At 45.3% G+C, this 21,636-nt stretch overlaps 1 protein-coding gene across 21 annotated transcripts in view; it reads left to right on the forward strand.

Annotated features, from left to right (window-relative positions):
- NCAM1 (neural cell adhesion molecule 1) overlaps positions 1-21,636 on the forward strand; it is a 314,944-nt gene that overhangs the window by 262,268 nt on the left and 31,040 nt on the right. For 5 of the 21 annotated variants that reach the window (XM_008054771.2, XM_021710766.1, XM_021710768.1 and 2 more), the window contains exons 9-13: positions 6,354-6,504; positions 6,886-7,070; positions 7,417-7,513; positions 7,838-8,008; positions 10,487-10,618. In XM_008054771.2, the coding sequence (XP_008052962.1) occupies positions 6,354-6,504; positions 6,886-7,070; positions 7,417-7,513; positions 7,838-8,008; positions 10,487-10,618 (736 nt within the window). Of the gene's footprint in view, positions 1-2,335; positions 2,366-6,353; positions 6,505-6,885; positions 7,071-7,416; positions 7,514-7,837; positions 8,009-10,486; positions 10,619-11,142; positions 11,146-11,778; positions 11,794-16,140; positions 16,189-17,800; positions 17,843-18,329; positions 18,333-21,636 lie in introns of all 21 variants that reach the window. The other 16 variants (XM_021710763.1, XM_021710764.1, XM_008054769.2 and 13 more) reach the window with 7 other exon arrangements.

Genomic DNA, 21,636 nt, shown 5'->3' on the forward strand with positions numbered 1-21,636 from the left:
ATATCCTACTTTGGATCACGTCTCTGTATTGAGTCTAATCATGCATTTGAGAATGATCATTATCAATCTGTTAAGCTTCAGCTAGCTGAGGTGGTTTAGCTCAACAACTGATAGCAGCGAGGCTGTCTAATTGTTTGGGTCTTGAGATCAGTACAATAGATCAGATCCAAAAGTTGATCCATTTCTTAGTGGTCGCTATTATCTTGACAACAACAATAACAAAATTTAGTCATCATAATGGGTCAATTCAATCATGTGTTTGAAGGTCATCGTGATACCTGAGAAAGTCTGTGCATCCATGTCTTTTCATTCCTCATCCTGCCCAGATTACTTTTAAATATTGCCAGAGGTTTGAGTGAGTGGTGCTAAATTCCAGGTGCCATTTACATACTGAGTAAGACCCATGGATGATGATTTGCATGCCTTATCCTTAGCAGAAAAAAATTCATCACATGCCCTTTTGAATATCTCTGTGCCTTTGAAATGACAGACAAAGAAAGGCCTGTGAAGCCTTAATGATTAAGGAAAAGGAGAAGGGTGAAGAACTGAGATCAGAAGAGATAGAAAAAATAAAAAGCATTTCATGAACCTTAAATCTTGGCGTGACAGAATATCCCACAAATGAGAGAGATCTTTTGAAATTCTAGATTCTTTGGACACTGAAGTTTTCACCAGGAAGAATTCCTCTTTCAATATAAACTCAGTGTCCACTCTTAAACGTTGGAAGCGATGACTCCATTGGGTGATCAGCATCTGCTTTATCCATTGTGTGGACACATGTATAACAGAGAATACTTAGGATAGTTACAGAGACGCCTCACTTTAGTTTATATAGTCCTGAAGACTTGTGTGTGGAACAGTAAGACATGGATATCAAAACAAGCTAGAATGAACAATTTTTGGAACATTACTAATCATACCTGGATTTATTTTATAGGTGTATATATTTGCATATCTGGTTGTCACATTTTCACGAAATTATTAGGGCCAAAGTATTTTCCATCATTTGACCAGGCACCCAGATAGGAGGTCAGACTGCTAGAAGCATTGTGTTATGAGCAGCTACTTATTCTAAAAACCACAGAACCACTGTTATTTGGGAGAACCACAAGAAGAATCAGATTTTAAAAACGAACCACTCCATATACTATAGCCCCTCAAGAGAAATATCTTGATTCCTGTAGCCCTGGCATGTGACAGACAAGCTTCTAAGTGATGTGGAATTGGCAAGCACTTTGATGTATTGGCCCACTGTTACGTTGGTCATGCATGTTCCTCTGTTTTCACTTTCTTCTTCACTCCAACATCATGTGACATAATCCAGTGTTCCCATCTCACGTCTCACAAAAGCTCCTTGCATTTAGTGGACTCTTACTAAATGTTTGCTAGCTCATTTGCACTCCCTGCATTGCATTGCTGTGTTTCTATCATCCTTTCTATCCTTTCTCCATCTGAACATCAGAGACAATCAGGCGGAATTGCCGCCTAATCAAAAGAATGATGCAGCTATGATGTCTTGGACTCCTGGTATGAAAACAGAAAACCTGTGAACAGAGTAGATTCCCAAGTGCTGGAGGAATGAAAAATATAGATGTGGGTGGAAAATCCTCAAGCCTCTCTACCCCTGAATTGACTCACTCCCTTGAGAATGCCTTGTTTGATGGAGATGGTACGTGCCGGAAACCGCATGCCATCTGGGCGTTCTCTGCCTTTAAGGACTGGATCCCTACCACAACCACTCCCATTTGGTATCCTGAAAGTTTCCTGACCCCTAATCTGAAGGACTTTCTACGTCTCATTCCTAGCGTACCTCTCTGCTCCTTGCGTTGTTTCTTTTCTGTAATAACAAAATTGATTTATAGTAGAATGCATGCAAAGAGTAATAAAATGCATGAGCGTAAAATGGCGTTAGTATATCTGTGATAAGCTGTCTAATAAGATCCAAAAGAGAAAACCTACTAAGTATCTCTAGATTTTATGTGGTTAGAACTAGTTATGTTGCCAAATATTATGAGCAATATTTAAGGTGTTTTGGAACAGAAGCAATCTGATACAGCTGCTGGTATCCATACATATGTCTACCAAAAATTAGGAAAACCTTTACCTTTTGAATTATACATTTTAATGTGCATAAGGGGGAAAAAGCTGAACATAAGCTAAATCCTAAATTTAAATGGGTAGCAAACACACCATTGAAAGTGGGCCTTGGAAAAAGTTCTGATTTAAAAAGGAGCTGCATGTGCACGGAATGCAGTGTGATACATCAATTCTCTAAAGCAACATGTTGTAAAATTTTACTGCTTTCTTGTTGTGTTTTATATCTTGTTCTCTCCAGGCTTCGTGGACTCGACCAGAGAAGCAAGAGGTATAGCTTACCTGACCACTAGCCAGTCTTTAGTTTTGACAGCATTACAGTTTAACTCACCATTGCAGTTTAATAACCAGACGTACTAATTGGTAATTTAGTTAGATTAAAGAATAGGTCAATAGCGGTAGACGGTATTTAGCCTTAGTGTCATTTTAGCATGAGCAAGCAAGCTGTGTTGGGAGTGGATGAACAAATCCTTATTAGTTCCTAAAACTGGATCTTATTCTCTTGCTGGTGCTGGTAAAATCACATCCAGGTAATTATACTGATAGAAATAAATTGCCCCAATTCCCAGGCCAGGCATTTTGAAATGATGAAATTTTTTTTTTTTTGGACTGTCAAAAGAAGTGGTTAAAGTGGCTTTGGACCATAAAGTCACAGAGTTAGTGATCTAAAAACCCACTCATCCCTTTCCTTTCCAGCTCAACTCATCTTGTTGCTCACTTATTTTATAATGATTGGTCTTGGTAAATTGTCACGTCACATTTCATCTTCAAAGCAATGCAAATGACAAAAACATATCAACGTTACCTTTATAGAACATTAAATTTATGGGATTAGAATGATTTGGTACAAATGGTTGTGTGTGTGTGTGTGTGTGTGTGTGTGTGTGTGTGTGTGTGTGTGTTTTAAGTCAGTAGCATTTAACCTTTGAAATTTCTATGATCAAGTCTATCATTTTTACCCGATTTGTGTGATTAAGTGACATATAGTGCAATTATAACCAGTATATTTTAGATGAGATTCAAATATCTAATCTATACATTTTAAGTCACTTTTTCGTCTTCTCCAGATGGAGCTTTGATACTGTGTTACTATAAATGGAGAACCTGGTGATCTTATAGACTCTGTATTTTAATTTGATAAATCTATCCTTAGTCTTTCAGGAATGATAATTATTCAGAACATATAACTCATATGTTCAGGTCAAGGCTATAAATATTTAATGCTGTTTAATATTTAAAAGTTGACTGCCTGTCCCCAGGCACTGATACTAGTTTCTGCACATGGACACACTGCCATTGTCTAATCTCATTTATTATAAGCTCCTTTTATATTGTACCTTCCTCCATTTCATAGGGACCATGGTGAAATGCACATTTTCACTGAAATGCTTCCCTCCTTTGGAACAGAAATCACTTAGTGCTATAACAGGCTGGGTGTTTCATTGCCCAAAAAGTCATGGACCCGCTGGGATTGGGGAAGAGATAGAAGAAGGGTTAATGATCAGCCACCTTTAAGCAACTACAGATCTCATTCTCCTTGGCCTTATACATCTTTCCCTTGTCATTATGCCTTAGACCCGGTTAGAGGAGGAGCTGGGAATGATCCGGGAGCATTAAGGAGATGTTAAGAGAATTATTATTATAAGTAGAAATAATAGGTTTACTCCCAGGAAAACAGACAGCTAACTCCGTTTTCCAAAAGGGTCCTTATCTTGAGTGTCTCACTTTGGACATAATTGACTTTCAAGTGAATGCTGCCCCTGGGGCTTAGAAGTTCTTTTCTCTGCTATTTGTCTCATTTAGAGATGAGTCCAGACGAGTGCAAAAGAAGGCTCAGGTTATGGTCAGTTTCATCTTGTAAGTTCTGAGAAGACTTAGCACTTTGACCTGGAAGAAGGGAGACAAAAATGTTTTGATGAGGAGAATAATTTTAATTGCTTTTCATACTTTTTTTTAACAAAAGAGTCTTCTTACTATTGTGATCTTTTCACACTTGCCAGAATTCATCATCTGCTCCCTCTGCTCAGCCTGGACGGTCTGTGTGACTTTTGGTCTGGATGGCTTGTAGGTGGTACTCCCTGACTTTGTCCTGGAGCCAGAGTCAAGCATTTCAGGGGGAGATAGTCTAATCGCATTGGAGTCTATCTGCATATCCTCAAAGGGAGACCTGGCCATCTGGCGAATAATCTCATCATCAACTCTGTAGTGAGCCACTGTAAAATAAGAACTCTATAGAAGGCTGCCTCCTGGTCTGTTGACATCATTAGATGAGAGAAATTTCCATATGGAAAAATTTCAGAAGAGACCAAATAGAAAAAAAAAGAAAGTATGGCTGTTCATGCAACCATTTTCTGAGCTTCTCTTCAACCATTTGCTAGATTATGCTGAGTAAACTCTGCTTGTCTTCCGTGTTGCTAATGTCCTACTCTTACCTACATGACTTTCTTCTCTTTTGTTGCAAGATCTTTTCCTTATAGAAATGTTCTCTTGACTTTCCAAAGATAACGGTTTGATTTCCATGTTTGTGTGTGGCGGCCCCAGGACAAATCCTGTCTGTGTCACAAAAAAAAATCATAGCTCAGTCACTGATTGGCATCACGGAGATAACTAGAAAAAGACTGGAGATGGACTTCGATCTCCTTCTGCCCTGTCTTGCTGTGTTATGAGCAGATAGGAGTGACAAGCCAGTCAGGCCAGCCCTTTAGAGATATCTGCAGGGATGGCTTCATGCTCTTAATGCTGCTGGGGTAGACTGATGGGTTAAAAAAAATAGCCACTGGGATGTATCAGACCACGGCACTGCCAGCTCACTAGAATCCAGGCGTCTCCAACAAACTGGATGTCTCCAGGCTTTCTGGCGAAGTGCTCCACACCTGTCTGTTGTCATCTCTCATTAAAGTGTGGCATTTCCTGGGATGCAGCTTTCAACCAACCCGGCTTGCAGATCTACAGGTCACACAGGAGCATCGGGGCACTTACCTCAGGGAGGAGTGGCGCTTGCAGCAGTAGGTGGTGACGACGTGTCTTAGCCCTTCTGTCTCCTTGCTAGCAGTTGTCTTCCAGCTGCCAGACAGAAAATGTGATAGAGGCTTAGATGACTGGAATGGACTAGTAAAGGGATTTCTTGTAGTAGGTCTGCTGAGATCGCTGTACAAGACCAGGGATGCTTTGCTTTTGAACTTCCTAGGCAGGCTGCTGTGTGACACTGTAGTTCTGGGCAAGAATCTGAAACCAAGAGTTCTTTCATTCTTTAAAGACACAGCCCATGGGGTGGCAGATGCCAGATGTAGAATACTCTCCTGTCCATCTGCAGAGCATCGCACACTGGAGATAAGGGGGTAGTCCATCCTACAGGGAACAAGACCCCTTCATCAGATGACCAACTTTCTTGAGGATCTGAAGTCGGGCCACATGCCTGGACTCTTCCTGGGCCAGCAACCATTTTACTTAGACTGTCAAGGGGGAAAACACCTTGGAAACATTCTAGTACCCATTGCCTAAAAAGACTATATGTTTATTCTCTTTTTGACCAATCATTGTAATTCCAGAGACTCAGGAAGCCCACTACAGTATCAAGGACTATAAAATGGTAGTGTCCCTGGTATCAAGGATCCCAGATCTGCCAGGGTCTCTCTGTATCTCCCTGGAGAGAGAATCCAGTCATCCTCACTTCTGACTCCTGAGCTCCTGAGCTTTGAGTTGTCTGATTCACTTTTAAGTGGAATTATTTCACTTTTAAGCATCCAGAAAGAGAGGCATCTGCAGAAATGTGGGTTTCCTGTATAATTTCTTACACTGGACACATGTGAATTTCCCATGACACGTGCATGCGCTGTGGCACTGGCAGTTGGGCAGGCCGGGAGGGAAGGAGGGGAACGCGGGTCTCCCAGAGTCTCATGAGGCAAGGCTGTGGCTGCTGGAATGTTTGCTGGGCAGATATTTGGCTTCGGTTTTAGATATCCCAAACAAAGTCATCTTGGGTGGCCTAGCCCCAAACCAATCTCAGCAGGTAATTCAGGCTGCCTGATGTAACTGAGTCCCATTTTCCATTTTGGATACTCCCAAGCTCCCATGGTGCTCCCCGGGGCCTTCTCCATTAGGTAGCACCTAACTAAGCCTTCACCACTGGCACAGAGAGTCTCAGAGAGGAGGTGAGGCTGGACATGCAATGGCCCAGTCTCCTAGCCCCCACCCCGCCATAGCCACTGTTACCCTCCGCCCACCTCAGGCTCTGACACGCTCCCTTCCACCCCTGGCAGACCCTGGACGGGCACATGGTGGTGCGCAGCCACGCCCGTGTGTCTTCACTGACCCTGAAGAGCATCCAGTACACAGATGCCGGGGAATACATCTGCACCGCCAGCAACACCATCGGCCAGGACTCCCAGTCCATGTACCTTGAAGTGCAATGTGAGGAAGCACTGGGGACAGACTCGGGTGGGGGAGGGGCAGGGCAGGATCTGATGAGAGAGGAAATAGCAAGGACCCAGGCTGCACCCTGTGAGCTCTGCTCACCCTCCCTGTGACTGTGGGCCCAGGGCCATTTCAGAGCTCTGTCCTGAGCCACCCCCCACACCATTCCCAGGCTTCTTACAAGCCTGCCCTGACCCTGAGTTGGGCGTGGACACAGGAATTCAAAAATGGCCCTCACCTCTGCTATATCAGACCCCGGCTCCGCTTCAGGGCACACCTGCCTTCCCAGAGCCAGGAGACAGGATATGGTGGGCGGCAGAGGGAAGAGAGGTCTAAGACAATAGCCCTCATCCTGATGGCCACCGTCATTCAATGCAGATGCTCCCAAGCTACAAGGCCCCGTGGCCGTGTACACTTGGGAGGGGAACCAGGTGAACATCACCTGCGAGGTGTTTGCCTACCCCAGTGCCACCATCTCATGGTTCCGGGATGGCCAGCTGCTGCCAAGTTCCAACTACAGCAATATCAAGATCTACAACACCCCCTCGGCCAGCTATCTGGAGGTGAGTCGGGGTGGGGGCAGGGTGGGGTGTAGAAGGCATAGCTTGACCCTGGAGTGGGGGCTCTGGAATGCAGATCTCCTGCCCTCCCTTGCTTGGCATGTCCTGAGCAGGACAGGGATTGACTGGAGAAGAAACTGAGCCTCATTCCAGACCCTCTCTCTCACCGCACTGACCAGGAGGTGGAATGTCCCCTTTACCGTTTTTCTCCCCTGTTTAAGGTTGGGTGGGAGCTAATCCTTTGTGCTTTCCTAGTTCTGTTCTGTGTTAACTTAATCTGGCAAATAATGATCCAAGTGTGTGACCATCCCAGGGGACACTTACAACCAAGAGTTCCTTCCTTCTAAAGGTGACCCCAGACTCTGAAAATGATTTTGGAAACTACAACTGCACTGCAGTGAACCGCATTGGCCAGGAGTCCTTGGAATTCATCCTCGTTCAAGCAGGTGAGTGCCCCTTATGGCGGCTCCCACACCACCCTTACCTTCACCAGCCCTTTTTGGAGACCTCAGTGATGCCAGGATCATGGGAAGAAGAGAGGGCCCGGGTTAGCATAGCCAGAGGGCCGGGAAATAGGAAGCCATGGTAGACGTGAGGATCTGAGCATGGGGAAATGGAGAGAATCATCTTGTGAGGTGGGCCAGGAGGATAGGACACAGGCAACGAGATGTCCAAGACTGAGCAGAAATGAGAGAGACATGCCTTGTGTTGGAAGTCATGGTTCCAGGCCAAATTGAGCTCACCTGGGTCTCTTTATGTGTCCTTCCCAGACACCCCCTCGTCACCATCCATCGACCAGGTAGAGCCATACTCCAGCACAGCACAGGTGCAGTTTGATGAACCAGAGGCCACAGGTGGGGTGCCCATCCTCAAATACAAGGCCGAGTGGAGAGCGGTGGGTGAAGAAGTGTGGCATTCCAAGTGGTACGATGCCAAAGAAGGTGAGTTGGGAAGAGTCGGTATTTCCGTAGGGCTCTCCAGTACCTTGACACTCAGTGTTAGGGCAACTCGCTGTCAGCCTTCACCAGGTCCTGGTATCCCATTTGGGTAGGAGGCACACCGCTCTCACCTGCTGGAACTTACCAGATGCTTTCACCTGCCATCCCGTTCTTGTTCCTGCAGAAATAGGAGCCATCCCTCCATACTTAGGCCTCAGTCCAGGTAGAGTTGCTGGCACCTCTGCCCTCTAGTACTTTAGAACCTGGTTCTCATGACCCTGCCAGGACCTATAAGGCCATCTCAACCACATTCCAAGCAGAAGCCCTGCTTATGTGCCAAGCACAGCCAGAGACATCCAGTCCACCCCTGCTCTGCATATTTGAGTCACCTGTGCTTGGGTATCTATCTCAGGGACTGTCATGTAATTGTGATAAGAATCAAATAAGCAGAGCCAGCAAGACAAGTCTGCTCTTAAATCAATTCTATGATATCTTTCCAAGCTGAAGATTTTCTTTTTTAACAACCCTTGGAGTCTTGCAATTTGAAGATACTGAGCCCAGACCATCTGAGAATGGAGTATATTTAGGTCGGACTCCCCCTGTTGGGTTTTATTGGAATCACTCAGTGAAGCATGTTTTGCTTCTGTAGACATTCTTAATTCTGTCTGGTACTGGTAACTAGGATGGAATTGGGAGTGGGCTGGGATATTGGTATTATGGCAGTTCAGAGATACCATCCAACCCAGTTTTACTGAGAATTAGTTCTGGCAAAAGATTACCAATGCTCCTTCTGCTTCTGAGGTGGGGATGGGGGTGAGGGGAATCGATGTGTAATCAGGATTGGCGCCAGAAGAAAGCAATCCCTTTACCCTCCTGACTTCCCTCTGAAGTCTCCTGCTGACTGCGGCAGGTTAATCCCATGCTGTTATCTGTCCACCAGGAGTTTTCCCTCTTTTTTTGAGTTGTAGTCTCACTCTGTCGCTCAGACTGAAGTGCAGTGGCACGCTCCCAGCCGCAGCCCCGACCTGCTGGGCTCCAGCCATCCTTCCGCCTCAGACTTCCAAGTAGCCGGAACTACAGGCATGCACTACCACGTCCAGCTAATTTTTGATTTATTGTAGAGATGAGGTCTCATCAATTTGCCCAGGCGGGTCTCGAATTCGCGGGCTCAGGCAATCCACTCGCCTCGGCCTCCCAAAGTGCTGGGATTACAGACTGAGCCACCGATCCTGGCCCCCTTTTAAAATATTAATTGTAGTTATTTTTTTATTGTGGTAAAATATACATAACAAAATTTACATCTAACCATTTCTAAGAATACAGTTCAGTGGCATTAAGTCACAACCATCACCACCATCTTCTCTAGAATTTTCATATCAACTTTTACTCTGTACCCATTAAGCACTAACTCCTCATTCCCTCCTCCCCTCAGTCCTGGGAAACCACCATTCTTCTGCCTCTATATAGCTGGCTGTTCTTAGTACACACATAAGAGGGATCATACAGCGTTTGTCCTATTGTAACTAGCTTATTTCACTTAGCATAATGTCTTCAAGGTTCCTTATGTTGTAGCATGTATCAGAATTCCCTTCCTTTTTAAGGTGGCATAATATTTAATTGTATATACAAGAGGTAACCACCCAAAATTGGAATTTTTGGGGGGGAGGGTACAGGCTTTTCCCCACTAGGTAAATGTTCTAGTAACCCATCGGCATCAGTGTACCAGCCAGCATTGTTGTGAGAGTCTGCGTTCAGCTTCAGTTAATTTTTTGTTTGTTTGTTTTTGAAGATGCTTTCAACGTGTTTGCCCATTTCATAATAGGTGATTTACAAGCCCACCTGCCCACACCAAGCTGAGTGTTCAGCAGTTTTTGATCAAAAAACGGCATGATCCCTGTGCCCCACCCTCCCTATACATCTGTTCTCGCCCCAAGCAACTTTTTTTGTTTCCCTGGATGAAAAAAAGTCCTCAAAGGGAAATGTTTTACTGATGTCGAAGAGGTGAAACAAAAAATGACAGAGGCACTAACAGGCATCAAAAATTGGCAAATTCAAAAATTGTTTTGAGCAGTGGAGAAGTGTGTCGACAGGTGTAGTGCATCAAACAGGGAGTACTTTGAAGGTGACTGAAGTTTAAACATGTAAGGATACATATACAATTTTTTATAAATAGATTCTGGGTTTTCTTGGGTCCCTCTAGTTTATACCACATTTCATTTAACCACTCTTCCTTCCTTGGTCATTTGGGTGGATTCTGCCTTTGGGCGATTGTGAATGACGTTGCCAAGACCTTGGGGATTTGGGTGTCAGTCTGGTCCCTCCCTGCTTCCTGTTCACTTGTGTATATACCCAGAAGTGGAATTGCTAGACCAAATGATAAACTTACAGTTAATTTTTCAAGGATCTGTTTTCCAGCGCGGCTGCACCATTTTACCAATAGATTTTCACTCTCTCGTGATCCTTCCCGTCTTCACACAACAGCCAGCTCGGAGGGCATCGTCACCATCGTGGGCCTGAAGCCGGAGACCACGTACGCCGTACGGCTGGCAGCCCTCAACGGCAAAGGGCTGGGCGAGATCAGCGCAGCCTCCGAGTTCAAGACGCAGCCAGTCCGTAAGTAAAGCCAGCTGCCCTGCCCCTTCCCACACCTGCTCCATTCTCCCTGGGGGTAGTGGGGGAACCTGAACTGGCCCCGTGTCATTGTTGAGACGACAGCTTTTTATCTTTCAGATCCCTCTGTTCCCGGCAACCCCACTTCCTAGTTCTGTGGCTCTCACTGGTGACTCATGCACAGTCCCATCACCCTTTTTTTTCTCCAAGGGGTTGGAGACATGGTCCTGGTAGCCGGTCCAGCTTGTTAGAATAACAGCCAGGGGGATGCCACCGACACATTTTATCGAAGGGAGTGGGGAAATAATCAGCAGTGGCTTGTGGAGGGACCTGGGAGATTTGCTTCTTGACACAGGCCACAGAAGCCCTAAGCACCCTGTGACTGGAAGGGAGACGGTCCAGACAGTGACAGTTCACATAATTTGTCACGGGATTTCTGGTGCAGCAGGGATATTAAGTCGTAGGGAAACGGAGACCGCTGTAGAATATGTGAGCAGGAGCAGAAATCCAGCAATGCCAAAGGGGAGAGGGTAGCCCTGGCCTTGGCCTTCTCTGTTCCCCGCCCATCCTTCGCTGGGAACATTCCTCAGGTCTCCCTCCTTCACAGCCTCTTTCAAGAGAGTTGCTTCTCCCTGATTCACCTCAGGGCTGCAACTCTGTTTCCCTCTGCCCGTCCCTCTTTCCTTAAAGTGTACCTGTCCTGCTTTGACCTCCCTTCCCACAAACAGCCAGGCTCCAAGAGAGCTCTGCTCCCGTCAGATCCCTCCACAGACAGGGCTGCTGCCTGGGAGACTGCCTGGAGTCCATCCAGCCGAAGAAGGATGGAGCACTGGACCCCTGAAGGGGTCACAGAGTTCCCTGGGCTCTCTCTGATCCCCTAGATTTTAAATGCACGTGGGAGAATCCTTTGCTTCCTTCTCTTTGGAGCCAGGGGCCTGCAAAGGGGACCCCCTTACCTCTTCCCAGAAATAGAAAAGCATGTCTCATCTTCCTCCTACAGGAATTGCTTCTGTCTCTGGATTTGAAGTAATTTGATAATTTGAGTTTCCAGCTCCATGTGCTCTGCGGATTCTGTTCATTTCTTTTTTACATCTTATTTTTTTTTTCTTGGGTCTGTCTCTTGTCTTTTCTTTTCGTCTGTGTTCCATCCATGGGAAATGCAGACAGTCCTCTTCCACGTAAGTGCCTCTTCATACCGCATTACCTGTTTCCATAGCGTTAACATCTGCTAGTTCTAGTTCTTAATTTAGTTCCAGTCCCTTTTTTTTCCCCTAGAGACTGAAGTAGATGGTACTGTCTGGGCCCTAACCACACTGACCTTAGTCTAGTTGTGCTGTTGTTAACGTCTGTAGGTTACTCCAAGAGGCTAACACTCTTCCTGTTTTAGAGCATGCAACTTCTGTGTCTTTTGAAATTGTGCTTATTGATTAATTTTTGTGTGTGACAATTATTGCCCTGTGGCAGAGATGAAATTTGCTGAGCCAAGCATGGTGGAAGTCTGCAGATGGTCCCTGAATAACACATGACAGCCTCACCTTTAGCCAGGATGCCAGGAGAGTGGCCACAGCTTCTCCAGGCCACTATTCAGACTCCCTTCAAGGGAAAAAGAACCAGAGAGGATGTTCATATTTGCTTGCAGAAGATAAAGGAATTGCGCTTAGTTGCTTCCTTGTTTTTCTGTCTGTCAGCTTGGTAGCTGGATAGGCCCTGTTCAGGGAAGCCCCTGCAGCGGCTGCCATTGTAAAGACATAGCATGAACTTCAGGTTCAAGTCGTGGGTATGTCCTGCAGGTAGTTGTTGGAGATGTTCAACCTCTATTTCCGGTCAGCTCTGTTCCTTAGCACTAAGTGACTTGCAACATGCATTTCTATGTTTGGAAAAGACTGACCAGCCAACTTAGTAACTCTCCTGCTATGCATCTATAGTGGAGAGATTCCTTCCAGGAAGAACACCCTAATCGTGGAAGCTGTAAGTAGAGGCACAGGGAACAAGGGTAACAGAGAGTGGAACTGTGGTCTGATCCCCTTGGCCTGAATAGATGCCCCTAAGTTTCCCTTCCGCTGAGGCTCTGCTCTTTCTAGGCTGAGCTCAGAGAATCGTGGAGGGAAGTGTTACCCAGACACTCACAGAAGAAAAGGTATTCAGGAAGCTGCACACTCTTTTCAAAAAAAGCTCCTAGCTCCTGAAAGACACCCAGGGAAGCTTATCTTTTTAAAATGTATTCAGAAATATTGCCACAACAGCAAAAACTAAGTAGCTAAGTGTAGGCATTCTGAGATTTTGAGCAAGTGCTGAATCCACTATCTCAGCAGAGTTGAATGAACCAGCTCTGGAAGGAATGGGGTGCAGGCAGGGCTTGTCAGGTAGGATCGACAGGTGTCTACTCTGGGCTGGCAGTTGTGCCCTAAGCAAGTTCAGGAGAAGCAACTCTGGGTATGAGAGAACCTGCCTTCTGGATCCTTCTACTGACCCTTAACGGGTCCTTCAACTGAACCCTCAGTCTTCCTCTCTTCTGGATTTGATTAATAAATGCGAGCTGGCCTAGTTCCATTCAAGAGAGGAAGACTGGGATGAGGCCTCACCCTGAATTTCTAACCAGTAGCTGGGTTTGAGTACTGGTCTGAGTAACTGGGTCTTGGATATCAAAGGCCACAGTGGGTTTCCTTCATTGCCAGCTCAGCCCTTGTCAAGGTGAGATTTTTTTTTTTAAAGCAGAAACTATGAAAGTCAATGTTATAAAGTAAAATTTTAATTAATTTAAATTTAAATCAAAATTTTAAATAAAAATGAGAGACTTCATTGTTGTTTAGCATCTGGTAGCATGAACATAAGTAACTAAGACTCCAAGAAGCCTTGTGGAAAATGGTAGTGTTATCTCTCCATTCCAAGAAGATCATAAATGATAAAACAGCAGGCATTGCTACCGGCACAAAAAGTCAGTTTTTCTTGATTATATAATAAAATGATAGTTTGAATAATTAAACAGCAGACTTCTTTTATATAAGTAAAACTGTGCCACAGTCTTAGAGTTGAGCATGCCTTTTTCAAGAACTTTAGCAGGATGAGGTGCTGAACATATGAGGACTCCATATTTTCACTAAAGATGACATTATGGGCTGGGCGTGGTGGCCCATACCTGTAATCCCAACAGTTTGGGAGGCTAAGGCGGGAGGATCTCTTGAGGTCAGAAGTTCAAGACTGGCCTGGGAAACACAGTGAGATCTAGTCTCTACAAAAAAAATAAGATGAAACATAGCCAGTCTTGGTGGTGCATGCCTGTAGTCCCAGCTACTCAAGAGGCTGAGGTGGAAGACTCACCTGAGCCCAGGAAGTCAAGGCTACAGTTAGCCATGATCGTGCCACTGCACTCCGGCATGGGTGACAGAATAAGACTCCAACTCAAAAAAAAAAAGGAAAGAAATAAAAGAAAAGTTAACTTATTATGATCTTTCTTTGTGCTCTCATAACCTTCACATAGTTGCTGAAGTGAAGGTCTGACCCAAGGAGTATCCTTCCGAGACCTTTTCTGGAAAAGGATACCATTGGGAGGATACTGCCCACAGCTACCACTACTGTGACAAACTCAACTTTTGCTGCTAGGAAGTGAGGACAAGTCATAGGAAGGACCCTCTCTGAGTCCTCATTTCCATTCCTTGGAAGGCACACAGATTGACTGAACTTACGTTCACAGAATCAACCACCAGTCTGATGTGCTTGCACTGAGACCATCAGCCAGTGGTGTTGGTTTCTGATGCAGGCTCGTGGTGCCATTGACATTGCACCCCTGTAATACTAGTAGGGTGCCCTGTGCACAGCAGATTCTCATAGCAATCAAGCCGGGCCCTGAGTGCATCCTCGGCCCCAAGGAAGAGAAGCTTCAAGCTCAGCAGCGGCTTGCATACTTGACAGGAAGGCATTGCTACCAGACCTCTGACTTGCCAGGCGTTAGGGGAGGCCAGTGCGTTTGGCATTAACTCATTGCTTGAAGTTCGTTGAGATGTCTTAATGATGGGGTTGCTTTCCTGGATCCTTAGGAGATCTCTCCACACTTAGGGGCCTGAATATATCAAAACAGGGATGAGTAGAGGAAACTAGTGAAAGCCACACACACTGGAAGGACCCCTTACCTGTTTGGAGGTCCGCTGTGTGCTGTTCATAAGTGTGCATGAAGGTAATAAAAAAACTGAAACTCCAAACAACCAACCTGGGAGAATGTTCCTGTTTCATGATTTTTAAGCCAAACATCCATGTGCTGTCAGGACACTCAGGTGGAAAGCTCACAGTCTCTGTGAACCTTTACCTCCATGATTGAACCACACACCTCCAGAAGTTCATGCCTGAGTGTTACCTCTTAATTTGCTTCTGTACCATGAAGCAAAACCGATGATTTCTTTCCAGGTGTAGCGATCACAAATGAGTCTCTGTTTTTTTTTAAAGAGGTGTCTGGAGATAATTGTTTTCACATGTTGGACCCCCAGTAGTCCATGGCAAGTATAAGTTAAGTGCATTGTAATGTATGTGGTTAAAACACATAGAATCACGTCCCTTTGCCAGAATAATATGGATAATTATGAAAACAATTCAAGCCACAAAAAAAGGAGAAAAAGAGATGGAGAGATACACTTTTACCTGAATTAACAAGATTGACCCATCATGAAGAATTAGTCGTCCATGTCGCTGGGATTCCAGGTGCTCTCATCTGGAAGTTTAAGGAAGACCCAACCATGAATATTAAGGCAATGCTGGAGATATGTTGATATTTTTCAAAATTTTCATCTGGGTCTCAAAGCGGACTTTGTTTTGAGTGTGACTTGTTCGGCCCCAGCCTCCTCCCTCCCTCTGGAGGAGTGAGAGTGACACTGAACCCTGTCTGCATCACTCTCCTGTAGCCGCATTCAAATAATCACATTCTGTAGGGAGGGTCTTGGAGGGCAGTGGTGGTTGTAGCATCCTGAATGACAGACGATCGTGAATGAGACTCACCCAGGAGCAAACATGAAATAGGACAGCCCATTTTCATTCACATATTGAAACAAGTGAGGCACATAGGTTTTGCTGCAAATGTGTTACACCAGTAAACATATGCCTGCGTCAAAACCCTTCTACAGACGTGTAGCACAAAAAGCCAAAGTCTAGTTTCTCTTTTCCTTGCTCACCTTAAGCTGAGGTCCAGGTTCCCTTTCTCGTGTACCTCTGACCCTAGAGAGACAGCTGGTCCTGCTGAACTGGATATCTGTTTTCAGTCAAGGTTTGAGGCCTCTGCAGCTGTCCCTGGCCCAGACCTTACCTGAACCGCAGGGCTTGGCAGACGCACAGGCTCGTGGCATGATGTTAGCGAGAGTCCTGCTCCCCGCCGGCACGCTGGCCACCTATTCTTGTATGGCGTTGTTATTCCCACTTTAACGTGCTTTTGCTCCTCACACTGACACCCCAGGGTTGTGGCTTCCATTTTGCTCATCCAGTATCTGTGTGCCTCAATGATCTTTTCTCCCCTTTTTTCCCCACCTTCATTTTTCTCCCTTCAGCGGCGTCCACTAGCTCTTCCACCCCTGTTCCATTGTCTCCACCCGATAGTGAGTATCGTTTTCTTCATCCGTCTCTCCGCAGGTTGCTTTCCACCAGCCACAGTTTGGTCTGTCTAATGTTATCTACTTCGCCAGGTGATAATACAACTCTGTCGGCGGAAGCCGCGTCGGGTTTTAGAGAAGCAAATGAGAAGAGAGATTGGCATAGGGACGCTCAGAAACCTGGGGGGGTAGTCTCCCCCAAAGGCGAGGCAAATGAAAAGCACTGCTGTGGACAGGGAGCCCTACAGACAGGCTCCCCAGGGCTGCCGCAGCCAGCCCCATCCTCAGGATTCTGAGCAGGCTGGACCAAAGGAATTTATCAAGAAAAATATCTGCTTTCCAGGGTCCTAAAAAAAAATGCTTTGGGGTATGGTGTTTTTACCCTTCGTTTTAATTGGCACAGTTGGATTCAGATATTGAAATTAGATAATGAGATCTATAGATTTTGCTTTCTCCATAAATGCATACGTTTCTCATAAATATTTGTGGGAAAATAAACAGGGTTTGCCTGCAGAGGTGCCTGGCTGTAGGCAAATTATTTAACCCTTCACCCGTGGGCCTAGTTTTTCTTTTCTCTAAAAAAGGATGAGTAGTCACCCTCCACCCACCCACCCACCCACCCCTAAAGAAAACAGCAAATATGACGGTGTTCATCAAGCTCTGCTTTGCTTACCTGGGATCAGTACCCCCAAGATGGTAGTGATGTCGATGGGTGGGTCTCAGGCTTTATCTCCTGGCTGAGCCTCACTTGTTTCCCATCTAATTCATTTTGCTATCCTGTCCTTTTGTTCTCCTGAATCCCGGGAATAGAGAGGACTCCAGGCCTGCCACTATTTGGAGTTTTGAACCCAGCTTTCCTGAAGGGGACAGCTAAGTGAGACTACAACTGAGGACAGAGCGGGATGTCATGACCATGTGCAAGCGTGCAGGTGGTGGGGAATCCCATCTGCCTGACTCTGCTCCCTTTAATAAATCAGAGGCCCCTGTGGTTTGGGCTGAGCCTCAGGAGGCAACTCCGGCCTCCAGCTCCAAGCCCTCTGTCACCATCTGTTTGACACCAAAGCAATCCCACCACCTCACGTGGTGCTTTTCTGGGCGGTGGACTACAGCAGAAGGAGTTCAGGCTTTGGAACCAGATAGACCTGGGTTCAAACCCCAGGTCTATGACCTCCCTGCGGCCCCTGACTTCAGAGGAGTCACTCAGCCTTCCCAAATCTCAGGTTTCTCACTTCTAAAGTGAGGGATAGATTCCACTTCTCTTGTAAGTGTTTGTGAAATTTAAAGATTAAATGTGAAAAACATAAAACACAGTGCCCAGCCTTGAGGCAGCCGGAATTAATAGTAAGAATAAATAAGGGTGCTATTATTTTCTTCCTCTGCGGGCGTCACTTGCCAGCAAAATCTCTGATCATCCCTTTAAAATATCTATATTAATATCGATAGATCGGAGAAGAGAGTGAGAGAATAACTCCTTCAGCATCTCTGTCTTTTCTTTATAATGATCCCTGTATATGTATATATGTGCCCACATATATATACATATATATTTGCAAATTGAATTTCTCTCCATGCTCTCCTTCACCTTTCTGTGCCCTTTCTGTCCTTCGTGTTTCCATAGCAACCTGGCCTCTTCCTGCCCTTGCGGCCACAGAACCAGCCAGTGAGTACAGAGCCGAGCTGCCCTCGGCCAGACCTCTGATCGCTTGTCACAGAGCCGACTCCTGGGTTACAGCACTGCCTGTTGTTTTCCCTTTTATTAAAAGCAACAGTTGTGAATGCATGGAGTCTCCTAGCCTGGTGTGGTTTCCTAAGCATGCTGCCTGCTTGGCCAAGAGTGCAAACCAAGCATCACCAAAAGAACGGGGGTGATTATTGGAAGAATACTCTGTGCATGAGGGGCTCTTTCCAAATCGACTCTCGTTAAAAATAGAAAGGGATTAGGGAAACACCAAGAGACAAAAGAACAGCATCTCCTTCCTAGCTTTTTCTGTTCCTCTTGAAGTCCACACACACACACACACACACACACACACACACACACACACACACACACACATACACACAGACACGCACGCTAATTTAGAAGTAGCTAAAAGACTGAGAGCAAGAGAAGGAAACAGAGAAAATGGCTGCCTGGAGCAAGGTAGAAGGTGATGCAGAGAAGGAAGGAGTCGCTGCATCCTGACAACACACCCTCCTTTGTCTCACAGTACACCGAGTGCGTGGGGTGGGAAGGAGAGAGCTCCTTCCTCCTGCATCCTTTCAGGCTTTTGCCTCAGTGCTAGAAAAATGATGGACCGGAGACGCCAAACCCAGGCTTTCTCTGGGCTGAGAGTCTAGATGAAAGTGCTGGGAATCCTGTCTTGATAATTGATTCAAGATCCAGACCGTATCCCCTTTTCCCATCATTGAAAACATTGCACTGAATCACCACCATAACGTGTTTCAAGCGGGTCTGCAGAATGCTCTAATGAAGTAAGATGTGTGTTGAGGACTTGACTTCCCTGACAAGTCAACATGAGTATGTGGGCATGTTTACAGTGATTGAGCACCAGAGCTATGCAGAAGTCTTAGATTTTGTAATTTTCTGGGTGCACAGGAAAAAATGACACGTATCCCATCAGGCAACAGTCAGAGCAAGAAGGCAGCAGGCAGGTATGCAAAGTTGAGCTCCGGCTCCCTGGGCCAAGGCTTCTGATACATAATTGAACAGAGAAGAAAAGAGTTTTCTGGTTCCGTGTGTTGCATGAAACAGTTCTTTTTTTTTTTTCTACCGCAGAACACAGCTAAGGGTCTGCTTTCTTGGTGTTCCCTCCATGTGTGCTGTGGTGAATTTTAATTCCTGATGCTTTTAAGGTTTCATTTTGTCAGCAGAGCAGAGCCAGTGACAATGGGCTGTGCTCACATGAGTTTAATTCAGATGCTGGGAGTTTTGCAGTGAGAAAAGGAATGCGGCTAATAGCACCTTGCCTCTACAGTGTTGCTCCTGTCCTTTTCCAGCCTGGTGCAGCATGTGTCTAGGCTCTACAGGAGAAAGCCACAGAGTGTTTCCGTGCACGTGTGTCATATTTAAGGTGGCTTGCTGTAGGTTGGGCCTCTCTGTGAGTGAAACACAATCGTGGTTCCAGATTTTTCCCTGAGAAGGAATTCGGTGTTTCTCCCCTGACATGTCTTTAATTTTTAAACATCAGATATTTCTGCACACAGATAAAATGCTGAGTTGTGACATCCAAAGGGAAGCAAAGTTTGAGTCATTTTATTTTGAACCGCTGATTACTGACCCACATTGTAGCTCCCAATGGATACTGAGATAGAGGAAAGACAGTCGCAATTGGGCAGCAGCCTGTCCTTGGCCTGAACATCTTCCTCACCAGCAAGGCAAGATATAGCACATGTGAATTGCAGTGGAACTAACAGAGCAGCCATGAGCATGTGAAAATCTATCACTCACCAATCCATCAGTGGGGCTGAAAATAAACATCTCCTAGTTCTGCTTGTCTGTGTGTGTGCGTGTGTTGATTCATTTGTAATAATGAGTGAATAAAGGTATCCTCAATGAAATCGAAGGAGAAACTGCTCAGTTGTATATAATCCCTGCAGAACACCCTTGGTGGGCACATGTGAAACTTGCATAATGTCAGACAATAAGAAGCTCACATTCTGTCGGGCGCAGTGGCTCAAACCTATATCCCAGCATTTGGGGAGGCCAAAGCGAGAGTATTGCCTGAGCTCAGGGGTTTGAGACCAGCCAGGGGCAACTTGGTGAGACCTCGTCTCTAGAATAAATTTAAAAATTAGCCAGGCGTGGTAGTGCGTGCCTGTAATTTCAGCTACTTGGAAGACTGAGGCGGAAGGATAACCTGAGCCCAGCAGATGGAGCTTGCGGTGGTTGTGAGTGTGCCACTGCACTCCAGTCTGGGCGACAGAGTGAGACTCTGACTCAAAACAACAACAACAACAACAACAAAAAAGTACTTTCTACCAGCTCACAGTGTCAAGAGAGTAAGTAAGTTGGTCAAAGCATTTCTCTTAAAGTATTTATGATCAGCAGCTGTTCTTTGGGCAGAAAGGCATCTTTACCTACTTTGCCCTTCTTTCTTACCCTCAGCTAGCAATGGCCACATCTTCCACAGGCCTGTGAAAGTTAAGGTGGGAAACTCAATATGCATTTTAAGAAGTGAGGTCATTCAGTCACGAACTGGAATGTAGACACAACGTAGGACCAAAGGAATGTAGAAAAATTCACACAAGAAAACTTTTTTTTAATTGTAAAATTCAAATTCATGTCTTATTAGTGCAGCCACAAATCTAAAGAAGCAACTTTATCCACAAATGACCGAGCATTTGTTGAATGTCAGACTCTCACCAGGGGTACAGTTTCACTGTTTAGTGTCGACCAACAGAGCCATTGCTTCAACCACCAGATGGAAACCTATTCCCTGATCTGCAGTGGCCTCTTCCTTGATATGGGTCCTGACTTTGGGGAGGCTCACGGGATCTCAGGAGTAATGTAGGTATGTGGATAGAGAAGTGAGACAGTTCCTCCTCAAAGCCACCATCTCTGGTCTACATACAGCCTCATTCACCCATGCTGCCTCTCCTCGTTATGCCAGAGGAAACATGAAAAGACTTTCCTTCATTTAATGCAGTCTTTTGTTCTTTCAGGGCACACAATCTTCACCTTAAAAAAAATCTCGGGATTCTTGATGACCCATATTCTGTTTGCATTACCCTTGTTTCCCAAGGATGCTGAGACATTTCTGGAATCCTTGAATAATAACTTGCTTTTTTTTGTTTCCTTTAACAGTCTCCTGGATTGACTTTGACATCTGAGTCCTGACAGCAACACCTCCCCATTTCAAAACAAGTTTACATGCTCCTTGATGTGGTATTAATATGCAGTGTTGCAGCTGTAGCTAATGCTTATTGGTGTTGTTAACCAAATGCTCTTTATGATTTATTATTCTTCTATTTCCAGGCAGTTTCACTGCCCTCCCAATGTTTCCTATATATGCTGCTAATTTAATTTGGTTTCTCCTTTTATTTAGTCTGTGATTTTGTTGTTGATTTTTTTCCCTGCCCATTGTTTACATCAGTTTTTAATTTTTTTGTATTTTCCATGTGACCTCCTCCACTTTCCTTTCAACCAATCATGTGCGTGCGTATCATGTGACTTTGTCATGTGGCTTGCATGGTGCTGATGATGTCGTCCACGCTGGTGAACAGAAGGTAAAATTCTTTGTTCTGATTAGTGAAATAAATCTGGGACCACAGCCTGGCACCGAGGGCCACTCATTTCTCCCCGTCTCAGATTTTCTAAGCAAAGTCATTTGAGAGATTTCCTCTTATTCCGAATTCACATACAGAATTCATCATTCCTTGCAAACTTGACATGACAATTTGATATCATGACAGCCTTTAGTTTAATATTTTGCTTCAAGAAATTTGGTCACA

Source organism: Carlito syrichta, unplaced genomic scaffold, assembly GCF_000164805.1.
Source record: "Carlito syrichta isolate Samal-C Ts95f unplaced genomic scaffold, Tarsius_syrichta-2.0.1 Scaffold301195, whole genome shotgun sequence".
In the NCBI taxonomy this organism is placed as follows: Eukaryota; Metazoa; Chordata; class Mammalia; order Primates; family Tarsiidae; genus Carlito; species Carlito syrichta.